Raw genomic sequence first — 21880 nt, 5'->3', positions numbered from 1 at the left:
CGCCGATCGAGCACGTCTGAGATGAAATGGAACGACGTCTACGCCGTTTACCAAATCAGCCAGTGACATTGGCTGATTTATGCCAGGCTTTAACCAACATCTGAAACAACATTCCTCAAGCATTTTTGAACATTTAAGTGGCATCAATGAGGCGCCGTTGTCAAGCATGCATGAATGCAAATGGTGGTCACACGCGTTATCAACTTTGTTAATTCAAGTTCGAATACCAGTGTCTTTCGAGTGTGCTGAAATTGTCGTTATTCGACGTTAACGTTAATGGATTATGAAATGTTGTAACGAATACATTTGTTAACAGTATTACAAAAAATAAAATTTCTTCATTGTTATTTTTTATATTATTTTTTCATATATTAGATAATACAGTTTCTTTTTTCCGCTAGTATATAATAAAGTTCTACTTAATTTTCATCCATTGCTACACAGGGAGATATTGAACAACATAATTATCTATACGTTCGTTAAAATTGGATCAAGGTTTAGCTCGTTTGTTGTTGTTTTTGTTTGTTTTGTATTTGCTTAGGCGGGTTTTTTTCAAAAATTGAAAAAATAAAAATTCACCGATTTTTTAATTCTTATTTTTAAAACTAAAGAATATCTTAGAAAGAACTGCATTAATACATATATGTTGACCTGATAGATCGACGCATTTCTTTGGCAACCTACCTCGAGATTTCGTGTGGGCTTGTCAAAGATGAGATCCATTTTAATTTCTTCTGTATTCGTTCAGTTCAAATTCGCACCAGCCTTTCATTTTACGCTCTTTCCATCTCCCCCAGATATTACCCTTCTGTACGGGTACCTCATAAATTGCATTAATACCCACTACCCAGAGTCATTAGAACTGCTAGGGTGTATCTGTAACAGAATTATAAGATGCTGTTTTATTAAAAACAATTTGTATGTTTAGGAGTACGCGTTTTACAGTTGCCCTTACTTTTGATATACAATTTATTTGAATAAGTTGTGTAGCTAAAATGAGAATACCGGTAACATTTTATCATTATCATTCCAAAAACATTATCATTAACTTTCATTTTACTTCAATTTACATGAGTAAATGTACACGTTTTTGCATAATTAATACACATTTCAAACTGTAAATAAGATAAACTACCAATTTTAAAAGATGCACGTGCACGTAGCATTTCTCATCTCATTGTGATTTCCTGTGATTTTGTATCTGTTCAGACTCCGATTTCCTGCTTTCCAGTAATTAATGTTGAACGGTCCCTCAGTATTTCTATTTATACCCTAAATAGCCATGTGTTTGGGTCAGCAAAATAGGAGCATGACGTAGGTACATATGATCAGTGTCCGGGGTTTAATTTTTTTTTTTGTCTGACCTTCAATTTTTCTTCCGACACGAACAGTACGTCTATATTCTTTGCAACACGTGATAATTCGGGCCTTGTAAATAATTCTAAAGTATTCCATGACGCGGGAAATACTTATGATTAGATTGAATTAAAAATTGGGTATCATGTTGATTGACGAAAGCTTTAGTTTTACTTTAAATACAAAAATATGTTTTGCATTTTGTTGAAATACCCCTTCCCTTAAAAATACAAACATGTTTTGCATTTCTTAGTTTTTTAAAAATTAAATTTATACGGAAATACATCAATCTATTTGAACATCTATACTTATACATTAAAATATTCTTTGAAATTCACTCCATTTCATGTATTTTACCCTAAATTCAATATTTTCTTTAAGTTTCCACCTACGTAACTTTTCACTCTCTGCTCTAAAGATTATTCGTATTTGGTTCAGTAGCTGGAAAAAGCATATTTTAATATGAAAATGACACCCCGCGATCTAAATAAATCTGATAAGATAATTATATTCATACCATATTAATCAAAGATACCATGAGCCTTGAAAACCTGCAGTTTGCTCTCTGATTGAAATATTTAAATAACTATGAATTTACTTCATTTCTTACGTTGACACACAGTGCATGTTGAGGCAAAAAGGTTGGTACTCTATCAATTTAAGCAAATACTAGTCTTAATTCCCGTTGTCGTTTTCATTCTCAAGATAACAGACTAAAAACTGGGATGTTTATTAATTTTTGAAAATAAGAGAGTACATTTACATTTATCTGCATTGATATCGATTCCTTTCAGAGACATCCTGATATTTTTTTTAACTGTGTGTAATTTCACATAAGTTTTGCGGTTTTTAGCTCACCTGAGCTGAAAGCTCAAGTGAGCTTTTCTGATCGCCTTTTGTCCGTCGTCTGTCTCTCTGTCTGTTAAACTTTTCACATTTTCGACTTCTTCTCCAGAACCACTGGGCCAATTTCAACCAAACATGGCCAAAAGCGTCCTTGGGTGAAGGGCTTTTAAGTTTGTTCAAATGAAGGGCCATGTCCCTTTCAAAGGGGAGATAATCAAAAAAATGCAAAAATAGGGTGGGGTCATTTAAAAATCTTCTCAAGAACCACTGGGCCAGAAGAGCTGAAATTTACCTGAAAGCTTCCTGACATATTGCAGATTCAAGTTTGTTCAAAACATGGCCCCCGGTGGTAGGATGGGGCCACAAGGGGGATCAAAGTTTTACATACAAATATATAGGGAAAAACTTTTAAAATCTTCTTCTTAAGAACCACTGAGCCAGAAAAGCTGATTTTTACAAGAACACTTTCTGACATAGTGCAGATTCAAGTTTGTTCAAATCATGGCCCCCGGGGATAAGATGGGGCCCCAAAGGGGGATCAAAGTTTTACACACAAATATATAGGGGAAAACTTTAAAAATCTTCTTCTCAAGAACCACTAAGCCAGAAAAGCTGAGATTTACATGAAAGTTTCCTGACATAATGCAGATTCAAGTTTTCTCAAATCATGGGCTCCGGGGGTTGGATGGGGTCACAATAGGGGATCAAAGTTTTACACACAAATATATAGGAAAAATCTTCTTCTCAAGAACCATTGAGCCAGAAAAGCTGATTTTTACATGAAAGCTTTCTGACATAGTGCAGATTCAAGTTTGTTCAAATCATGGCCCCCGGGGGGGTCAAAGTTTTACATACAAATATAGGAAAAAGCTTTAAAAATCTTCTTCTCAAGAACCATTGGGCCAAAGAAGTTGACATTTACATGAAAGCTTTCTGACATAGTGTAGATTCAAGTTTGCAAAGGGTAGTTTGGGTCATAATAGGGACTAAGGTTTTACATGCAAATATATATGGAAAGTCTTCAGATATGGGCCAAGGTGACTCAGGTGAGCGATGTGGCCCATGGGCCTCTTGTTCTACTTGTAACCCTTCATCCTCTAACATGTGGTATCACAATCTTTTATCTCTTATGAAGACTTCGTTGAAATTTTATTGTATCAACGAAAGGCTCTCGGCAAACCAATTATTTGTTTTGTTAATGAGGCGGAATACTAGCAAGCAAGACACGATACTTTTAAAAAAGACACGAAAAACGTTTTTCTTATTAAGCTTATATTTATCTATCTACCACCAATGTATACCTACAAGCTCTCTCTCTCTCTCTCTCTCTCTCTCTCTCTCTCTCTCTCCATATAGAGATATATTCGTAAGACACGACTAAAAATATTTTCATATAAGTTGTTTATTATATTATCTGTCTATCTATTGAAGTATTATTGAGGTCCAGTCTCTTCTGGAATTTTTAACACCCATTTGTGCATACATGGATCATTTCATATACATAGTTAGTATTTGCAGATCAAACAAACTTCCTTTAATTGTACGCAGTTACGTGGAAACAATTGCATTTGTTACAAAGGGCTCTAACATAACCGAAGCTTGGCATAGAAAGTATATCATATTAATTGGGGTATTGTAGAGAGCACGTACATGCATAAAATCTAAATATCATTAACATCCTATCAGAAGGAATTGAAATTCTCTGACCCATGTCACAAATCCACTCAGCGTAAATAATATTTTAACTACTGAGAGAACTGGACGTCAACTACAATGCGTCATCTGATGTCCTAGATATTCGTTTAGGACTATATAAGAAAGTCATGGAGATTCGTAAAGTAAGAATGAATGTCTGAATTATTATAAGTCATGAGGTATGATTTCTCTTATAAACCTTTTCAAAAACATTTTAATGCATGTTGTACGTGTGTAAATTAACCCAAAATTGGTTTAAATGCCAAACCTAAGTTTAATTTTTAAAGATTTAATATAAAAGTGTACAATTTAAACAGGGGCGGCTACTCTGGGTGTGGTCAGACAGTAGGGCTGTTTCTGTCTTGGTTTGCCATCTGCTCGGCTTACACTGTAGACATTGAGCGGAAGGAGGTCTGGAAAGAACCAGGTCAGGTCCAACGCCACATGCGCGGGATCTGTCACTTCCAGATTCTGGAACTGCAACGAGCAGGAAAATGGTGGATGAATGTCAGTTTTGACAAACCAACACATCTCTTCCAGGTAGGACGATAGTAAAAATCTAGTCTAATATCTCCATGGCTATCTATAATGATTCGACAAATTCTAAAAAATGTATTGTTTTTCAAAACCAGTCAAAACACACAATGATAATGCAAGCTCTTATAACATTGAATGAAATCATAATATAAAGAATAGTATGAAAATACAAAAAACAAGTATGATAATAAAGGAGCACAATTCGTGCCTATGGGTATTCCAACAGACTGTTGGAAAACCTGATCACCAAAGACTACGTAGATATTGTCAACGAGGAACCCCAGCATCTTTTTAATACCACCTTCAGATTACTTGTGCGTACAATCAGAATACTGTTTAATAAAGTAATAATTTGGATGATTGATCACAAGATAATGAACATTTCCGAGTTCCATTTTTATTGAAGAATCATTATATCAAAATGAATTTCAGTCGTGGATCATGAAGACTATCAACGTTTTAGATGAAGGGCGTCTTTATCGTCTGCGCAGCAATTACGAATACCACCCTCGCAATGTGTCAGTGCAATTCATCTTAGACTTTTATGGTACCCCGCCGAATGGAGTCTGAAATTCCAACATCAAAGACCCTAACCCAATTCCAACATCACCGCCTCCTACAGTTCCAACATTGTACCGCCAGTAAACTGTGCTCGGCCACAGGGACCTGGATTGACTTCTGCGATAAAGAATGAAGTCGTTTGGAAAAATGGAACCACCAAAATGATGACCGCCTTCTGTGATTTCGAATTTGAAAAGGACATCAAGAAGTACTGCATCACCGTTGACGTGGACCAGAAGACATCAGCATTTTCTGTAAGTACTGTGAAAAAACGATTGTCATATGAATGATAAATGATCCCCTTTATCTTTACATACTACATGTATATCAAGAACTATCCATTGTCGCACGTGTATGTATATCAATACATAACTAAGTCAAGTCACTTTTTTCTTTGAAAACAAAAGATGGTTACTTTGATGAAACACAAAAATGGGTTTTATTTTACTCCATAAAATAAACTGATTTTTTTTATTTGGTAAATAATTTCTCCTATTAATAAACTACAGCAGCACACTTCCGTTATTCTGTAGGCTTGGTTCACGAAGACGATGTACTCCTCTCCGGATGGTCTAGCATATACAACTAGGAACCGGTTCAATGGAAAAGATCCCTGGATCGCCTACGCACCTGGAATCCAGTTTAAGTTCCAGATGAGTTTCAAAAGCAGTGCACCGATTGGTAACTGTACGTTGTACACTTGGGACCGATGAAGTACTTGACACTGTTCTATTGTTTAAACGAATAAATGCACCTGTTCGCATTGCATATTTTGTTACGTTCACTAATAAGTCGTAAGAGGCGACTAAATGGGACGGTCCTTCGGATGAGACCGTAAAAATAAAATCCCGTGTCACAGCAGGTGTGGTACGATAAAGATGCCTCCCTGCTCAAAGGCCATAAGCCGTATGCGCCGAGCGTAAGTCTAAATTTTACAGTCCTTCGCCAGCAATGGTGACGTCTCCATGTGTGAAAACTTCTCGTGAGGGACATTAAACAATATACAGTCAATCAATCAACCAGTCGTAAGAGGCGACTAAATGGGGTGATTCTTCGGATGAGACCGCAAAAAACCAGAGGCCCCGTGTCACAGCAGGTATAGCACGATAAAGATATCTCCCTGCTCAAAGGCCGTAAGAGCCGAACATAGGTCTAAATTTTGCAGCCCTTAACCGGCAATGGTGACGTCTTCATATGAGTGAAAATTCTCGAGTGGGGCGTTAAACAAATATACAATCAACCAACCACTAATAAGCATCAGAACTGGTTAGATACAATGTTTCTCAATACAACTATAATGTAATGAGTAAAGAAGGAATATCCACAATATTTTGATTACTTATAACGATCTAGTTTTCCAACACAAATTGTCATTGGGTCAAATGCTATCTGGCCTGTTTCACACCAATTGTCAGACCGTTCTATCATACTAATTTTGACTACGTATTACTCCCTGTATCAAGATATAGGGCTCATGGCGGGTGTAAACGGTCAGCAAGGGATGTTTACTCCTATTGGACACCTGGTCGTACCTCTGGTATGCCCAGAGGTCCATGTTTTTTCTCCTCCTAATTTTGTATTCTTTATATGATGTATGAGAGTTATAGGAGTTATGAGATTGATCGCTGTTCGTTATCTTCACTTGTTCATCTACAACATTTACATCATGGTCACATGACTTTGATTGTTTGTTTTTCGTCCCTTTGAGGATTTTTCACTCATAATGTGACGTCATCAGTTGTATATGACGTACCACAAATTTAGGCCTATGCTTAGCGCTCAGAGCCACAGTAGTGAGGGTTCTTTAAAGGGAAAGGCAACCCTAACCACATTGTTGCCTTTATGAGTAAAGTATTACTTACTGATATCGTAAATGACAGTCTTTAGCAACAAAACTCTTTGCTTAACAATTAAATCATATTAATCTATCTTATATTTCAAATTACCCGCCGCTAAGAGAGCGGTCATTGAAGTTTAAATTATTACGTCACACCGTCGGTTCCGATTTCTTTCATCAGCAGCACTGTAAACATGACAAGTCACGAACAGTTAAGTTTGGAGCCGTATAGATTTGAGCCCACTCTTTCGCACGAAGAATGTAAGAAAAGAAGACGTTCAGTCGAGTCGCAGACCAGGCAGATGGTATTCGTTTCTTCATACATGTAAATGGCTCAAACCTCAACTTGTCATTACGCAAATGATCATGATCCACAGTTTACACAATATCTTCTTTTTCAAATAACTTTGTTGGGTCAGGAATTTCTGGGGGGGGGGGGGGGGGGGGGGGGGAGGAGGACTGCTTTCACATATCCCCTTCGCATTAGTGTAATTAACTGCTTGACAGGAAGGCATCCACCTATTTAAAATGTATTCGTAAAATCTACCACATGCACATCTTTGATGATCTCATCAAAACCGGAATAGACGGTGTGACGTCAAAATTATTGATTTTCGTGGTCTTGAATACAAAAGAATTCCGCATCATGGCAGCTTCTATAGATAGCGGGAATTTCAATTTTTAACGTTTTGAAATTAGTACTGAAGCTTATCTACGCCGTATATCAACTGAATAGTATGACAAATCTCCATCATATAATTATTCCTATCATTTATCATATAAAAAATGTTTGGGTTGCCTTTCCCTTTAACGTATTGTCGCCTGCCGCGACCTCCATATTTAAGGTCATATCCGAAAGACCCGTAATTCTCGTCTCTAAATTCCGAGCGTTTTGGCGAACGAGCAATCACTACCTGTATCCCCAGACCACACATTTATACTATGACGTCATGAAAGTACTTATACCCTGTCACTACAAATTAATCAGCAACCTACTGGTTACCAAGCCAACGTTCCACCACTGAGATATTGTTTATTTCCAAAAGCAGTACTACTTATAGGTTGTAAATAAATATATTACAATAAAAATATAAGTGAAAAAGACATCAATAAGGTACAATAACAATTTCTAAGCACAAAAATATGGTGTCCGGATAGGGCCATTTGCAAAAGTGTGACTGCGTGTTAGTCACAACACGCCGTCACGCCAACAAACAACGCACCTTCGCGCTCTCACGCCAACAAGCAGCGCTCTTTCGCGACAACAAGCAACGCGCTTTCGCGCCGACAAGCAACGCGCCTTCGCGCTAACACAACTTTACACAATTCGCCTTCGCGCAGACAAACAACGCGCAGTCACGCTAACACAACTGTACACATCTCGCGCTTGTCTGCGAGAAGGCGAATTGTGTTAGCGTGACTGCGCGTGGCTTGTCGGCGCGAAGGCGAGTTGTGTAAAGTTGTGTTAGCATGACTGCGTGAAGGCGAGTTGCGTAAGGTTGTGTTAGCGTGACGTCGCGTTGCTTGTCGGCGGGAAGCTTGTTGGCGTGACGCCGCAAAGGCGCGTTGCTTGTTGGTGTGACGGCGTGTTGTGACTAAGGCGCAGTCACGCTTTTGCAATTGGCCCTATCCGGACACTATACAAACAAGAGTACCGCAAACGGTACATAATGCGCCCGTGAAATGCTTACATAGGGTGTTTTTCTTGTGCTATAATTTGTATAACTTTGCTTCAGGTAGTATCAGCCATCATGAGACCGTGACAAACTTTCATAAGACCAAGGGTCTTAGCTTAAAAATCGAGATTTCCTCAAAATGGACCAAGTTCAACAACCTGTAATTTTTTTCAAAAATGGAAGAAAATGAAAATCCTTCCCCAGATGCACATCTCCAATACCCATACAAACACTCCGCAAAATAAGAAGGTCCTCACTTGAAAACTGTGGGAGGTGTTGGGCAGACAAATTATGTACCCTCCATAGAATATTAATTTCCAAATAGACTAAGTTTAACAACCTGTAATTTTCTCACAAATTGTAGAAAATCAAAATCCATCCCGCATGCACATCTTCAATACCTATACAAACACTCCACAAAATAAGAAGGTCCTCACTTGAAAACTGTGGGAGGAGTAGGGCAGACAAATTATGTACCCTCCATAGAATATTAATTTCCAAATAGACGAAGTTCAACAACCTGTAATTTTCTCACAAATTGTAGAAAATCAAAATCCATCCCACATGCACATCTTCAATACCCATACAAACACTCCACAAAATAAGAAGGCTCTCACTTGAAAACTGTGGGAGGAGTAGGGCAGACAAATTATGTGCCCTTCATATAATAATTATTTCCAAATAAAGGGGCAAAACTCCTGGACAAAAGGTCGAAATGGATCAAAATTGTAGTATGACCTAGAGTGACCCACAACGAAGCTACACAGCAAGTTTCAGCATGATATGTGAAAGGGATATGAAATTATAAAGAGAAAACCCCGAACGGACGGACGGACGTACAGACATCCCTGTACCATAATACGTCCCGTCTAAAGACGGGCGTATAAAAAGTACTGTGTCCGGTTCGTTCATGACTTTAATTATATATATTATATGCAGTGCCAATACAATCTGCTAATGTTCCTGGACCTCCATTAAAATGTTATAGTTCGAGACAAATATATTTTACCTGAGAGCTTGACCAAATGACCATGTTTCATTGTTGGTCACAAACAACGTTATGCCAATTCAATATATCTACATGACAAAGTTAGATTCTATATATTACATCTCTCGATAAACGCACTTCATAGAAAAAGAAATCTATCAAAACAAGTATACTTGACTTTGGAGAATTTGTTCAAAATGGGCTATAGGCTACCTAAATAAACTTAATACCAGTGATTTTGGTTTCTTCCATCCATAAGCAGACTCATCATATTAAACGTGTAATCTTATACACATGTTACAAAAGTTTTCATTAGTGGCTTTGACCAAATGACCATCTTTCAGGACAATGCATGCTGTCCGAATATACATTTACGCAACATCAACTTCGAATGCCCATTATTATGCAGTTGTGACATGAACAAATAATCTACATGTAACTTCTTGGATAGTGACCTTGGTCAAATTACTTTGGCTCAAAGCAAGGCACTCAGTGTGTCTGTTACATGTTTGGAGTATAGAAAGATTAAAATACAATTTCTCCGTATGTGCCACACTCATTGGTTTATTTGGCCACGCTCTGTGCTTTATTTGGCCACGCTCTAAGGTCTATTTGGCCACGCTCTGTGATCTAGAGGTTTACATGTTCGATGTAACTGGATATTTTCAGTCTATTATTACAAAATTTAATACATTTCTTCCCGACTAATTTAGTCCCGTCCTTGGATATGAAGTCCTAAACCTTGGGCCACGAATTTAGTCATTCTGGTAGAGGCACCCATGCTCATGATAATTAAGCACTTGTTTGACTAATAAATGCTTGGAAGTTGAGGAGAGCTTTTAGATATTACATTATTTAAATACATGTAGTCCCCTACCCATTAAGATGCTATACATCAAATTCGGTGACAAATGCTTATTAGTTTCTTAGTAGAAGCTAAAATGTTCAAGATTTTTTTTAATGATAGGTAGTAGTTACCCCATATGATATTGTTGGTTATGTGCAGATACCCGATGGGTGTGGTCATAATCACACGAGGGAGCGAAGCTCCCGAGTGTCATTATGACCACGCCCATCAGGTATCTGAACATAATCAACAATATTATATGGAGTAAGTGACTTGTACCATAGTTTACTATTATTCATTATATTTTATTATAGCTTTCGGAAGCGCGGTCGCCTGTTTACAATATGATGCCAATTGTTATGTCTTTACACTACACTTTGAACACCATATATTTCTATCTTAATGACTTTCTATCACCGAAAAATGTATGTTCATTAATTGTTTTTAAAAAGCCGTTTTTAAAGTGCATATAAATGTTTGGACTGTTGGTTTTGATATTTTTATTTTAATACATATTTTGACTAAATTGGCTGGAAAAACGTTTACATGTATATACAATAGATTTTTTTTTAAAATGGTGAAACCATAAGAGAAAAAAAAATTGTAAGACGCGAAACCATAAAAGAAACACAAGTCTGATTCACTCTCTCCGCTATACAAGTTTATCTCTCAAACGCGTTCTTATCATGTGACTGGGTCTTTTATAAAACTCTTTATAAATGATACCCGTATTTCAACTTACACGTGTTTCTCGACTTGAGGAGAATATGGAACTAGAAAGTCTTTGGAACGAGACCATTGACGATATTATCTTGTATCAAGGTTTAAGTGAGATTCAGTGCGAATATCTATAATGTATTTGGAGGACTTAGTCTGAGTCAGTTATCCGTGTTTGATATGTGCAATTTTGATCTGGAGGAACTTCATACAGTGGACAGTGATGTTGTTTTGTTTTTGGTTTTTCGAGAATGTGGGCGGGGTTTGAAGAAAAGTGTGGGTTATGAACAGATAACCCACACTTTTAACAAAAGAAAGCACGCCAAGCTGTGGTACAACGCACATTGTTATTCAGGAACGGATAGCAATAGGTCCTCCGATGATTGCCTTTAAAGATACAATTCTATTATGGACCAGTTTCTGTTACGATTTGATAAGGAGTACATGTTTATCTGCACTGTGACGTGAATTCATTTTCTTTGTACGAAAGTGAAATGTATTTAGCCATTTGTATATTGTAGGATTGATTGTTTGATCCATTTTAGCAAAATTTCAACCATTTTACGGCGGTTTCATCCTCACGTCAGGGGTCCCGAGTCCATACCGGTCATAGAACCCCTGACTTAAACTTGATTGAAATTTTCAAGAGATCATCAAAGATGTGCATGTGGTAGATTTTACGAATAAATAAGTAAAGTTGATGCCTTCTTGTGAAGCAGTTAATTACACTAATGCGAAGGGGAGATGTGAAAAAAGTTTTTTTACTTCGAAATTCCTAATCCAACCAAGTCATCTGAAAAGAAAAGACTATGTAAAATTGTAAACTGTGGATCCATCATTTGAGTAATGACAAGTTGAGCTTCGAGACATTTGTATGAAGACACGTGTACCGTCTGCCTGGTCTGCGACTCGACTGAACGTCTTCTTTTCTTAATTTCTTCTTGCGAAAGAACGGGCTCAAATCTATACGGCTCCAAATTTAACTGTTCGTGACTTGCCATGTTTACAGTGCTGATGATGAGATAAACCGGACTCGACGGTGTGACGTCATAGATTAAACTTTTGATATTATAAATCAAACTTCAGCCGCGGGTAATTTAAGTATATGGTAGATTGATATTAATTTATTCGTTAAGCAAGGATTTTTGTTGACTGTCAGTTACGATATCAGTAAGTAATACTTAATTCATAAAAGCAACACTGTGGTTAGGGTTGTCTTTCCCTTTAAGGATCGAGACATATATGTGGCACAATGCTATGACCCAGACAAAAACACTTCTTATCAGTAGCGGTAGCTCAGTGGTAGAACGTTCACTTCGTGCTCAAAACCCCACTCATGGCATGACGGCTTCAAACCTAAGACGTTAATATAGGTAATGATTGCGCTCGGCGTTTAGAAGTGAGAATCGCGGGCCTTTGGATATCACCTTCAAAAACGGAGGACCCGTGTCGCGACAGGCGTTAGCACGATAAAGAACCCTCACTGTTACGTCCCTGAGAGATAAGCATTGGTCTTAATTTGTGGTACTTCACCTACAGCTGGTGACGTTTCAGTAATAAGTATGTGAAAAATGTCTCGACAGACATATAAATAAACAAATAAACCATCAATTTACCGTTTTACACTTGTCTTTTACCAGATAGCCTGTTCATGACCTTGGCAAACCATCTGGCCATAAGCAACCTTTGTGTTGCGTATTAAGTCAAAATATCACCTACAGCTGGTAACGTCTCAATATCAATGAATATTCTCGAAGGGGTGTAGGCCTAAACAAACAAACAAAATTCTGCAAAATAATGACCCAAACGAAAATTTCTAAAATATGATTCCCTTGACCTCGGCCAAATGATCTTGGTTACTATGGAGAGCCAAAGAGTTCAATATTCTATCTTTGCATTTATGTATTTGTTGTTCCTAAATGCGCCATTGGTTCAATGTAAAATAGAAAAATGTTAATCGTTATCTTGACATTTGTAGTACATAACGGTATATTCGTTATTTGAATGGCGTAAGATGTAAAGGAATGTAATGTCTGTGTAGATGCGTAACAAGTGAATGCATTATTTATTCACTGTAAATTTGAAATTAGATCTTCGTCATCCGTATTTGAGCATTTGCACATTGCCGTTGCGAGTTACAGTAAAAAAAAATTGGTAATCCGTCCGATGATAGTTCGACTTTCGAATTTGCTCATTCGTTTACTTATGCCTCGTTCACACGGATGCGCATTAAATTTTACTTCGCATCAAATTTGATGCGAAGTAAAATAATCCGCATTAAATTAATTCGAATTAAATAGCGTTCACACGGCGGTAATATTTAATGCGAAGTAAACTAATGCGCATTAAATTCGTATGCATCTCTATTAAAGGGTGCGCGAAATAAATTAAAGAATAGACTATGTTATTGAAAATTATTATTATAGATATTTTAATGAATATTGTGTAGATCTATACAGAATTCTTTGTTCAAAACGCTATATAGGCCTACATGTAGTATACTACATGTTTACATATTTAGGCCTACATACATAATTCTGATCTACACATAAGGAGTTTTTTGTCGTGTTTATTTATATGTTCCCAAGAAATTACTTGTTATTTCCTCCGACAACCAGCATTCAATTTAGACAATCTATTGTTTCTTCATGGGCCCAATTTTAAAACTTCGGAACGTCTTTTTCACCATTCCGCTGACTACTGTTATGACGTAATTTTTAATTACTAATACGTATTATAAGTCTACTGTGACGTCATATGATATAAAAATTAACAATGAGCGGCATATGTTTTAAAAAATGTAAAAAAGAAAATCATATTATCACGGATATCCAAAACAATTGCCCCCGTCTTACCACCAAGAACACGAGACTTAGCAGAAGAGAAGAAATCCCGATTTAAAGACTGATAACTGGACATTTATATGATTGGTAGAGGATCTATTGGCATGATTCCTCTGGTTGTAGCTCAATTTAGTTGAAATATTAGTAGAACTTGAGCAGTGCAGTGGTGAAGTGTTTGACACCAATCTTGCAGTATGTACATGTATGTTAATATTTTATTAAATCCACTATTCCAACATCTGATATTTAGATAAATTTTAAACAAGTTTTTAACCTTCTGAGTTTGTCTGTTCATATGTGCTAATTATGTGAGACTAGTATTTTAAGGTTTTTAGCTCACCTGAGCTGAAAGCGCAAGTGAGTCTGATCGTCTGTGGTCCCTAAACTTTTCACATTTTCGACTTCTTCTACACAACCAATGGGCCAATTTCAACCAAACGTGGCCAAAAGCATCCTTGGGCAATGGGCTTTCAAGTTTGTTAAAATGAAGGACCATGTCCCTTCAAAGGGAAGATAATCACAAAAATAGGGTGGGGTCATTTTGAAAATCTTTTCAAGATCCACTATACCAACCAGAAAAGCTGAAATTTACATGAAAGCTTACTGACATAATGCAGATTCAAGTTTGTTCAAATCATGAATACGGGATCAAAGGTTTTCATGCAAATATATGAAAATATCTTTAGATATGGGCCAAGGTGTGACTCAGGTGAGCGATGTGGCCCATGGGCCTCTTGTTTAAATCATGGTCCTTGGAGGTTGGTTGGGACCACAATACAAGGTCAATGATTTTAAAAAGTAAATATATAAGGCTGGTTTTTTGGCATTCAAGATATGTGAATTCAATTTTTTTTTATAGCGCAATGAATTCTTGGGATACAGCAGGGTGCTAAAATGATGGTCAGTTTTTTTTTCCAAATTCAGGCTTATTTCTTTGGTTTACCATTGTACACAATGATAAACCAAATGATAATGAGGCATTCTGAGGATGTGTTTATTCAAGCTGGGTATTGCTTTGATGTCTTGGGGCACAATGCGAGGTAAGATATCTTGTGTGATTAAAATTGCAGCAAAAAAAAAAAAAAAAGAAATTTAAAAAGTCTGACGATAGTAGGGCCAAAGTGATGGTGTCCCATGGACCTCTTGATATAACACCAAGGCAAACAAATTTGAGAAATTGTATCAAGCACTGGTACATCTTTGGTTTGCTGATAGCAAGCACAAACCAGTTTGTAGACTCACCAGACTTATATCCCAATCCATGAAAACATGGTAAAATAAGGGGGAAGATCAAATGTTCAATGTCAGATAAAAATCCAAATTCAAACAGTCTGGGGAAGAGGGTTACAAATCCATTCAATTTATGTCATCTTAACATCCAAAATAATTAACATTATATTTTTCAACATTCATGACATTAAGTTTGGAGGGGAGTTTTGATGACAAGATTTTTGTCAGACATTAAACATTTGATTTCACCCCTAAGAAAATCCATTTTGTAAAATCTCCAGTGAAGAATTAACATTTACTGATGATGTTTGTTGAAACATGTAATAACAAATTAAAGACTTTGAAAGTGTTGACAATTTTTTTTTATTTTGATGATGTATGAAACTGTAGGCTTGCTATTACAAAAAAATTATCAGGAAAACAAACTTGTACTAAAAAATTTGGAATTAAAACCAAAAGTTTCACTATCATGTAGTGTCTTACAATCTTGAATATACAAATCCACAACTAAAATAGTTTTACAAATGGTACAAGAAATCATCCTAAACGAGAGGGGATGAAGCCAATGTACTGTCCATACTGGTTGGGATACTTGTCACGGATCGCCCAAGTACAACAGCTAGGGATAATCCGCCTAACACCCACTCCAAGGCGTCCATGGTGCCACAAGATAAACTGTCGATAGGCAGCATACCTCTTTCCCTTGTTGTAATCTTCATCCTGTGGCAAGGCGAGGACATCTTGTCGGTATATTTGGGCAATTGTCAATACCAGCTCATCCAGAATTAACAGCTGGAAGTCCTACAGTAAAATATACAAGTTTTTTTTAATATGAAAGTCCTCATTACAAACACATTATATCTTAGAATATACATATTTCACATCAGTTTTCATAGGATGTTGCACCTATTAAAACGAAATAGAAATACATCTCACCGGCAGCTGTGACTGGCACTGGTTGGGAGGTCTGCCACAACAGATCCTCTCAATCTGTGTGGGCATATCCCGGCACATGAGGCAGGAACACCAGCTTGGACTTTCTCCACCAGGAACTGGATGAAAACCACCCTGTGGTGCTTCCTGGTCAATTAAGTCTAACAACAGACTTGGGTGCTTGTCCCCTGTTTTCATCAGCAGTTCTTTTCTGCTGGTATCGCTCATTTCTTCTATACGCGCCTGCAAGTACATACTTTATTTTTACAAAAAAAATCAAAATGAAATGATGCAAAAGTAGCACATTTGAATTCAGAACAGCTCAATGATATGTAAATCAATTTACATGTGCTTGATAACGTATTTACATACTCGGAGATTTCTCTGCCTGTCCTGCAGTGCAGCTGCTGCTACGTCTCCTATATGTCCGCCTCTTTGGCCTCTTCCTCCTCCACGTCCACCCCTTGCTCCTCTTCTGCCTGCTGGTCGTCCTCTTCCTCTCCCCCTTACTGCTCCACGCCTAACAGGACTAGAAGTTGAGCTTGTGTCGCTCATTTCCACTCCCCTCTGTTGTCTTGGCCGTAGCCGTCTCTCAGGACTTGGAGTTGCACTTGAACTTATCTACAATATCACAAGTACAAACTAATTTGTTTTCTACACATTGTTAACTTGGGATGATATTTATAAATGATAGATAGTATCATACATGTAACTCTAAATATGCCAGTCATGAATCAACATCTCTATATTATGTGCAGGCATTGGCTACATAACTTTGGTATTTGTTGTAATGATGTAAAAAAAAAAAAAAAAACTGAAGCAAGTAAAAATTTGTTACTACCTTTAAGCAGCTATAGACTATAAGAGTTTACAAACACACACACACACATATACAAAAATTTACATACGGAGAGGGAATTAACACTTGATCGTGCTTTGATAAACTTTTTTTTTTATTTCTCCAAGTAATAAATCATTCAAAAATATAATAAAATACACAAAAAAGCATATAAGATATTTACATTTCATAAAAATATCGCATAGCTATAATCGGTCTCTAATTTACAATTCCCCCTTCCATGGCCCCATACCCGGTAACAACATTTATACGAACGTTTATTTCCATCTAAAACATATTTTGCTTGGGGAGTGCCTCAATTCTCGTACCAATAAAGAACATACAAATGGAAAATAGCTTATCTGTCAATTGAATTGGTCTTTTTATACATTATTCTTACTGAAAACAACACTGCACACAATTCTTACCTCTTCTTCCATCTTCAATCGTTGTGTTAGTTTTCCCGCGCACATGCGCATAGCGGTCAAAGGAACTCCGGCTTCCTGAATATTCACGAGAACAGCTGCCTATTTGTAATAGTTTCATTTCTGTTTTTTTCATTTAATCTCTAGGATTTAATTAGCAAATTTTGGTGAAGATTTGTATTTTATCTATATAAAGATGTATGTAAATTTAGATTGGTTTAAATTCACACGAAAAAAAATTATTTGGTATCAGCGTGTATGCCTTTAAAACATTGTTGTCGTATTTAAAAACAATTCCTTCCACATGTATTACTCAGTATGCCTATGCAGAGCACAGATTTACGTCTGACATTATCTAATGACATGCTGTTTGTACATGTTTTTAGTGATTATTATCATTTTGCTTAGTTTTTCGTACAAAACTAACATTAATATATATAGCTGACCATGGGTATGATGCATGTGACCCAAATTGGCCATTACGCATGCGTCTACATTTAATTCGAATTAGCTTCGCTTAGCGTTCACACGGAGCTAATTCTTCGTGTGAACGAGGCATTAGCTGCAATAATGTAGCCCTATCCAATTTTTTTTTATTCTGACGTTTTCGGGATAGGGCTCTCCGTAATGGTGCAAAATAATTTTATGAATAACCGATAATAAACTCTGTGTATTAGTCCCAAATGTTGTTTACACCAAAAGGAGTACCAACTTTGTGCTCGGGCATGTCTAATAAAGGTGTTTTTCATTAAATATAATGTACAGCATGCAAAATTCTTCGTCTGCTCCACCATGCTTGTTATCGCGAGATCTCGTAGGTGGATGTAAAACTTATACGGTACCAATTTTGATGCACCAGATGCGCATTTCGACAAATAATGTCTCTTCAGTGATGCTCAACCGAAATCTTTGAAATCCGAAATAACAATCTAATGAAAAGCCTAAACATTGACAATCAGCGCGAAAATGTAGTTACTCGAGCCACTTCGACAAAGAAAGGAAAATCATATTGTTGCAGAAAGAATTTACACTCTGCTGTTCGGTTTTTAACTTGATATTAAATTCAAACCTTTTCAATATCGACGAAATAGCTTTCGCCTCCATACTTGTCCATTGATGTAAATACTACCTTATATGGCATATGCAAATGACTTGACAACCGGAAGTTGAAACTTCAGTACATCAAACATGGCGCACAAATATGAATCGAGAAATTGGAATTTATCAAAATTGTTGAAAACGGTAGAATAGAGCCTCACAAATCTTAATTTGCAGGTTGTAAATTTATATATTGACTAAGAAACATAGAATATCATTTTATTTACGTAAAGAAATGTTTAGAATGAGCGCAAATGTTGCGGGAGTGAATCACTCCCGCATTTGCACCATTACGGAGATCCTAAGGAGTTGTAGCCCTCTCCCTAAAAAAAAAAAAAAAAAAACAATCAGAGAGGGCTACATTATTGCAGCTATCGTTTACTGCATTTCAACATTTCAACATTTGTTCGTTGTTTTACCATTATGACGACAGAGGGCGCTCGCTACATCGAATCTTTTGGGAAACAGACTATAGAATCATATTGGAGGACCAGTTTATGTGACATGCCCTCGGAGCTATTATTTTCCCGGCCTTTCAAAGTCCGAGGTAAATTATTTTATTTTGTGCAAGGAAGATATTTTGATAAGCAAATTCATGCCATATTTTTACTATGAGTTTCATTCCTTCTGTTTATCATAAGTAGAGTTTCTTCTCCGACGATGTACTGATTAATAGAAAAATTCGATTATCTAATCGAAATGGCCCCCGATTACAATGTATAGATAATCTATTAAAATTTTTGATAATCGATTAATCAAAATATAATAAGTAATTTATTCTCATGCTTTCTTGATTTATTTTCTGTGAATGTAACTAATTCATAAGTATTAATTTGATAACTGAATCCAATGATAAAAAATACATGTACATTAAAAATGCATTTCAGAAATCACTCCAAATTTTTTACCAATTCATTCTTCATTCAATAATAAACGAATTTAATACTTGAAATTAATCGATTATTAATCAATTATAGTGCGTCCGATTATACTGATAATCAATCATGAAAAAATATTCCGATGGTTCATCACTACGACTGTTTAAAAGGTTGGACACAATTCCCTAACAGGGCAATTGTTACACTAAAAATGGAATTGTTACTCTTTTTTAGTGTAATTAACTGTAGCATGGGATTTTCAGTTGTTTCCCCTCTATTCTCGTGTTTGCTTTGAGTAAAAAATTAAGTGCAAGAATACTTCTACATCCTCTAAATATTTAGAGTCTAGGAAGCGTATATTTACATATATGTACAAGGACTCTATATGTGGCCAACAAGGTTTTTAAATAACCTCTAACAGCAAGACTATGAAATAAAAAGATAATGTTTCTTTCTCTGCTTTAAACAGACAAAATGAGTGGTTTACAATAAAGAGGCTTGACAGAGGACAACTGGAACAATTATTTTGACAAGAGAAAAGTATCTCAAATTAAACTATATCAAAATACCCCTGGTAATGTTGATTAATGATACATTTTTAACAAAAATAGAAGTTTTGAAATTGGGGTGTCTGAAATTGAGTTAGCTATCTTGTGGAGAGAAAAGGAAGGGGGTGATCAGATACGAAACAAGTGCTTGTGGAAATAATGTAAAATTCAAATCTAGGCCATGGCTCAGGCTACTGGTTTTATGGCCTGGCCTAGTAAAAATTATGGAAAAATAGCCCGACTGGTCTATTACATAAAAACTTTAAATATGTTACATTCAAGGTTGGCTATCATTTAATGAAAACAACTGGTAAATGATAACATATTCACTTTGTTTACAAATATAAAACCCATAGGCGTCGGAACCGGGGGGGTACTAGGGAGCCCCCCCCCCCCCCCCCCCCCACTTTTTTTTTGCAAAGATAGACATAATACCCCTCCCCCCAAACGACGTAGAAACTTTTTTGTTGGTTTAGCCCCCCCCCCCCCCCCCCCCCCCCCCCACTTTCCGACGCCTTTGAAACCAGAATAGTTTTTGCGTCTTCTAGAATTCTTACCCAATGTACTTATTAACTATTTAATATTGTGAATTACGTATTTCAGTGACAGCAATGCAAAAATGATGGGGAAGGGGCGCGAAAACGAAAATCAATCCCAATCAAAGCAAATATGTACAAGAGTTTTTGGTCTCGCACAAATAAATGTAACGTCCCTAGTGGTATATGGTTACTAAATGACACACACTGTTTGTTTAAAGTAAACTCATGGAAAAAATCAGTCCAGTCATCTATATTGATACTCACAACAATGTTCTACATCAAGTCTCTGATTAAACTACTTCAGCAGCACATTTTCAACGACTTTTAGCGCCAACCGGTTTACTAGACACCCGAGTGTTAACTAGTCCTCCTATATGATTCTATAGACAGTATAGTCTGTTTCCCAAAAGATGCGATGTAGCGCGCGCCCTCTGTCGTCATAATGGTAGAACAATTTACAAATGTTGAATTGAGCAAATGCGAATGTCGAACTAACATCGGACGGATTACCAAAACACATTTACCACAACTCGCATAGGCTTAACAAACTACAATGTGCAAATGCTCAACTACGGATGACGAAGATCCAATTTCAAATTTACGTTAAATAAATAATGCATTCACTTTTTACGCATCTACACAAACATATATTCCATTTACATCTTACGCAATTCAAATGACGAATATACCGTTATGCACTACAAATGTCAAGATAACGATTAACATGTTTTCTATTTACATTGAACCGATGGCGCATTTAGGAACAACAAAACCCTTTGGCTTTCCATAGGTTACGGGTCGTGACATACCATCTGATCATAACCAGATGTAACTGGCACTGCTTTATCTTCATGACTGGCTATATGGCCAGGACAAAAACTTTAAACTTGTTTACCCTTGATCTTGGTCAGATGATTTTGTCATGCCACACCATCTTGCCATTAGCTTATGGGCCTTGTGTCTCTCTTTAACAAAGTTATAGACCGGACAAAACTAGTGGGAGGAATGACTATGTTCATTCTTATACACATGTAACCCCCCACCCCACCCCCACCCTTCCCGGACTTTGTCTGCATGGGTTTGGAGTTTAAAATCCATTGACAGTGTTCTCCGTTATTGTCTACAATCTCATGAAAAGTTTTTTCGTCAGCCCTAACAAATTGTTGCTCTCCATCCCATCAAACGTAACTTTAACAGTTTACACAAAATCGGTGATATGGCGCCTGCAATTTTGAAGTAGGTCTGCCTACATAATCTAGATTCAGAATTAATTAACAACATTCATCTTATTCCATTTAAAAATAATATATGTACGTCTTTGGTAAAAGATGGACTTTAAAAGCCCTGTACAGACGATTAATACAGTGTTGTTAAATGCTCGTAACAATAGCTTTATAATTATCATTGTATCCAAATCATCCTGAAGCTATTTAAGTGTTTAAATGATTGTCTTTTATCAAAGACCTCGGAAACCCCAAACTCTGATGC

General features: G+C 36.7%; 1 protein-coding gene across 1 annotated transcript; it reads right to left on the bottom strand.

The window, feature by feature from the left end:
- Positions 1–15472: 15472 nt before the first annotated feature.
- Positions 15473–17583, bottom strand: LOC125682443 (P2X purinoceptor 7-like). The gene is made up of 4 exons (XM_056165993.1): positions 17333–17583; positions 16439–16687; positions 16070–16309; positions 15473–15934 (listed from the first exon to the last, which is right to left on the bottom strand). Exons 1-4 carry the CDS (start codon positions 17381–17383, stop codon positions 15671–15673), a joined length of 804 nt encoding a protein of 267 aa, XP_056021968.1. The 5' UTR covers positions 17384–17583; the 3' UTR covers positions 15473–15670.
- Between the last annotated feature and the right edge of the window lie 4297 nt (positions 17584–21880).

This window comes from Ostrea edulis, chromosome 5 (genome assembly GCF_947568905.1).
Source record: "Ostrea edulis chromosome 5, xbOstEdul1.1, whole genome shotgun sequence".
Taxonomy (NCBI): domain Eukaryota; kingdom Metazoa; phylum Mollusca; class Bivalvia; order Ostreida; family Ostreidae; genus Ostrea; species Ostrea edulis.
This window is presented reverse-complemented; position numbering and strand designations above follow the sequence as displayed.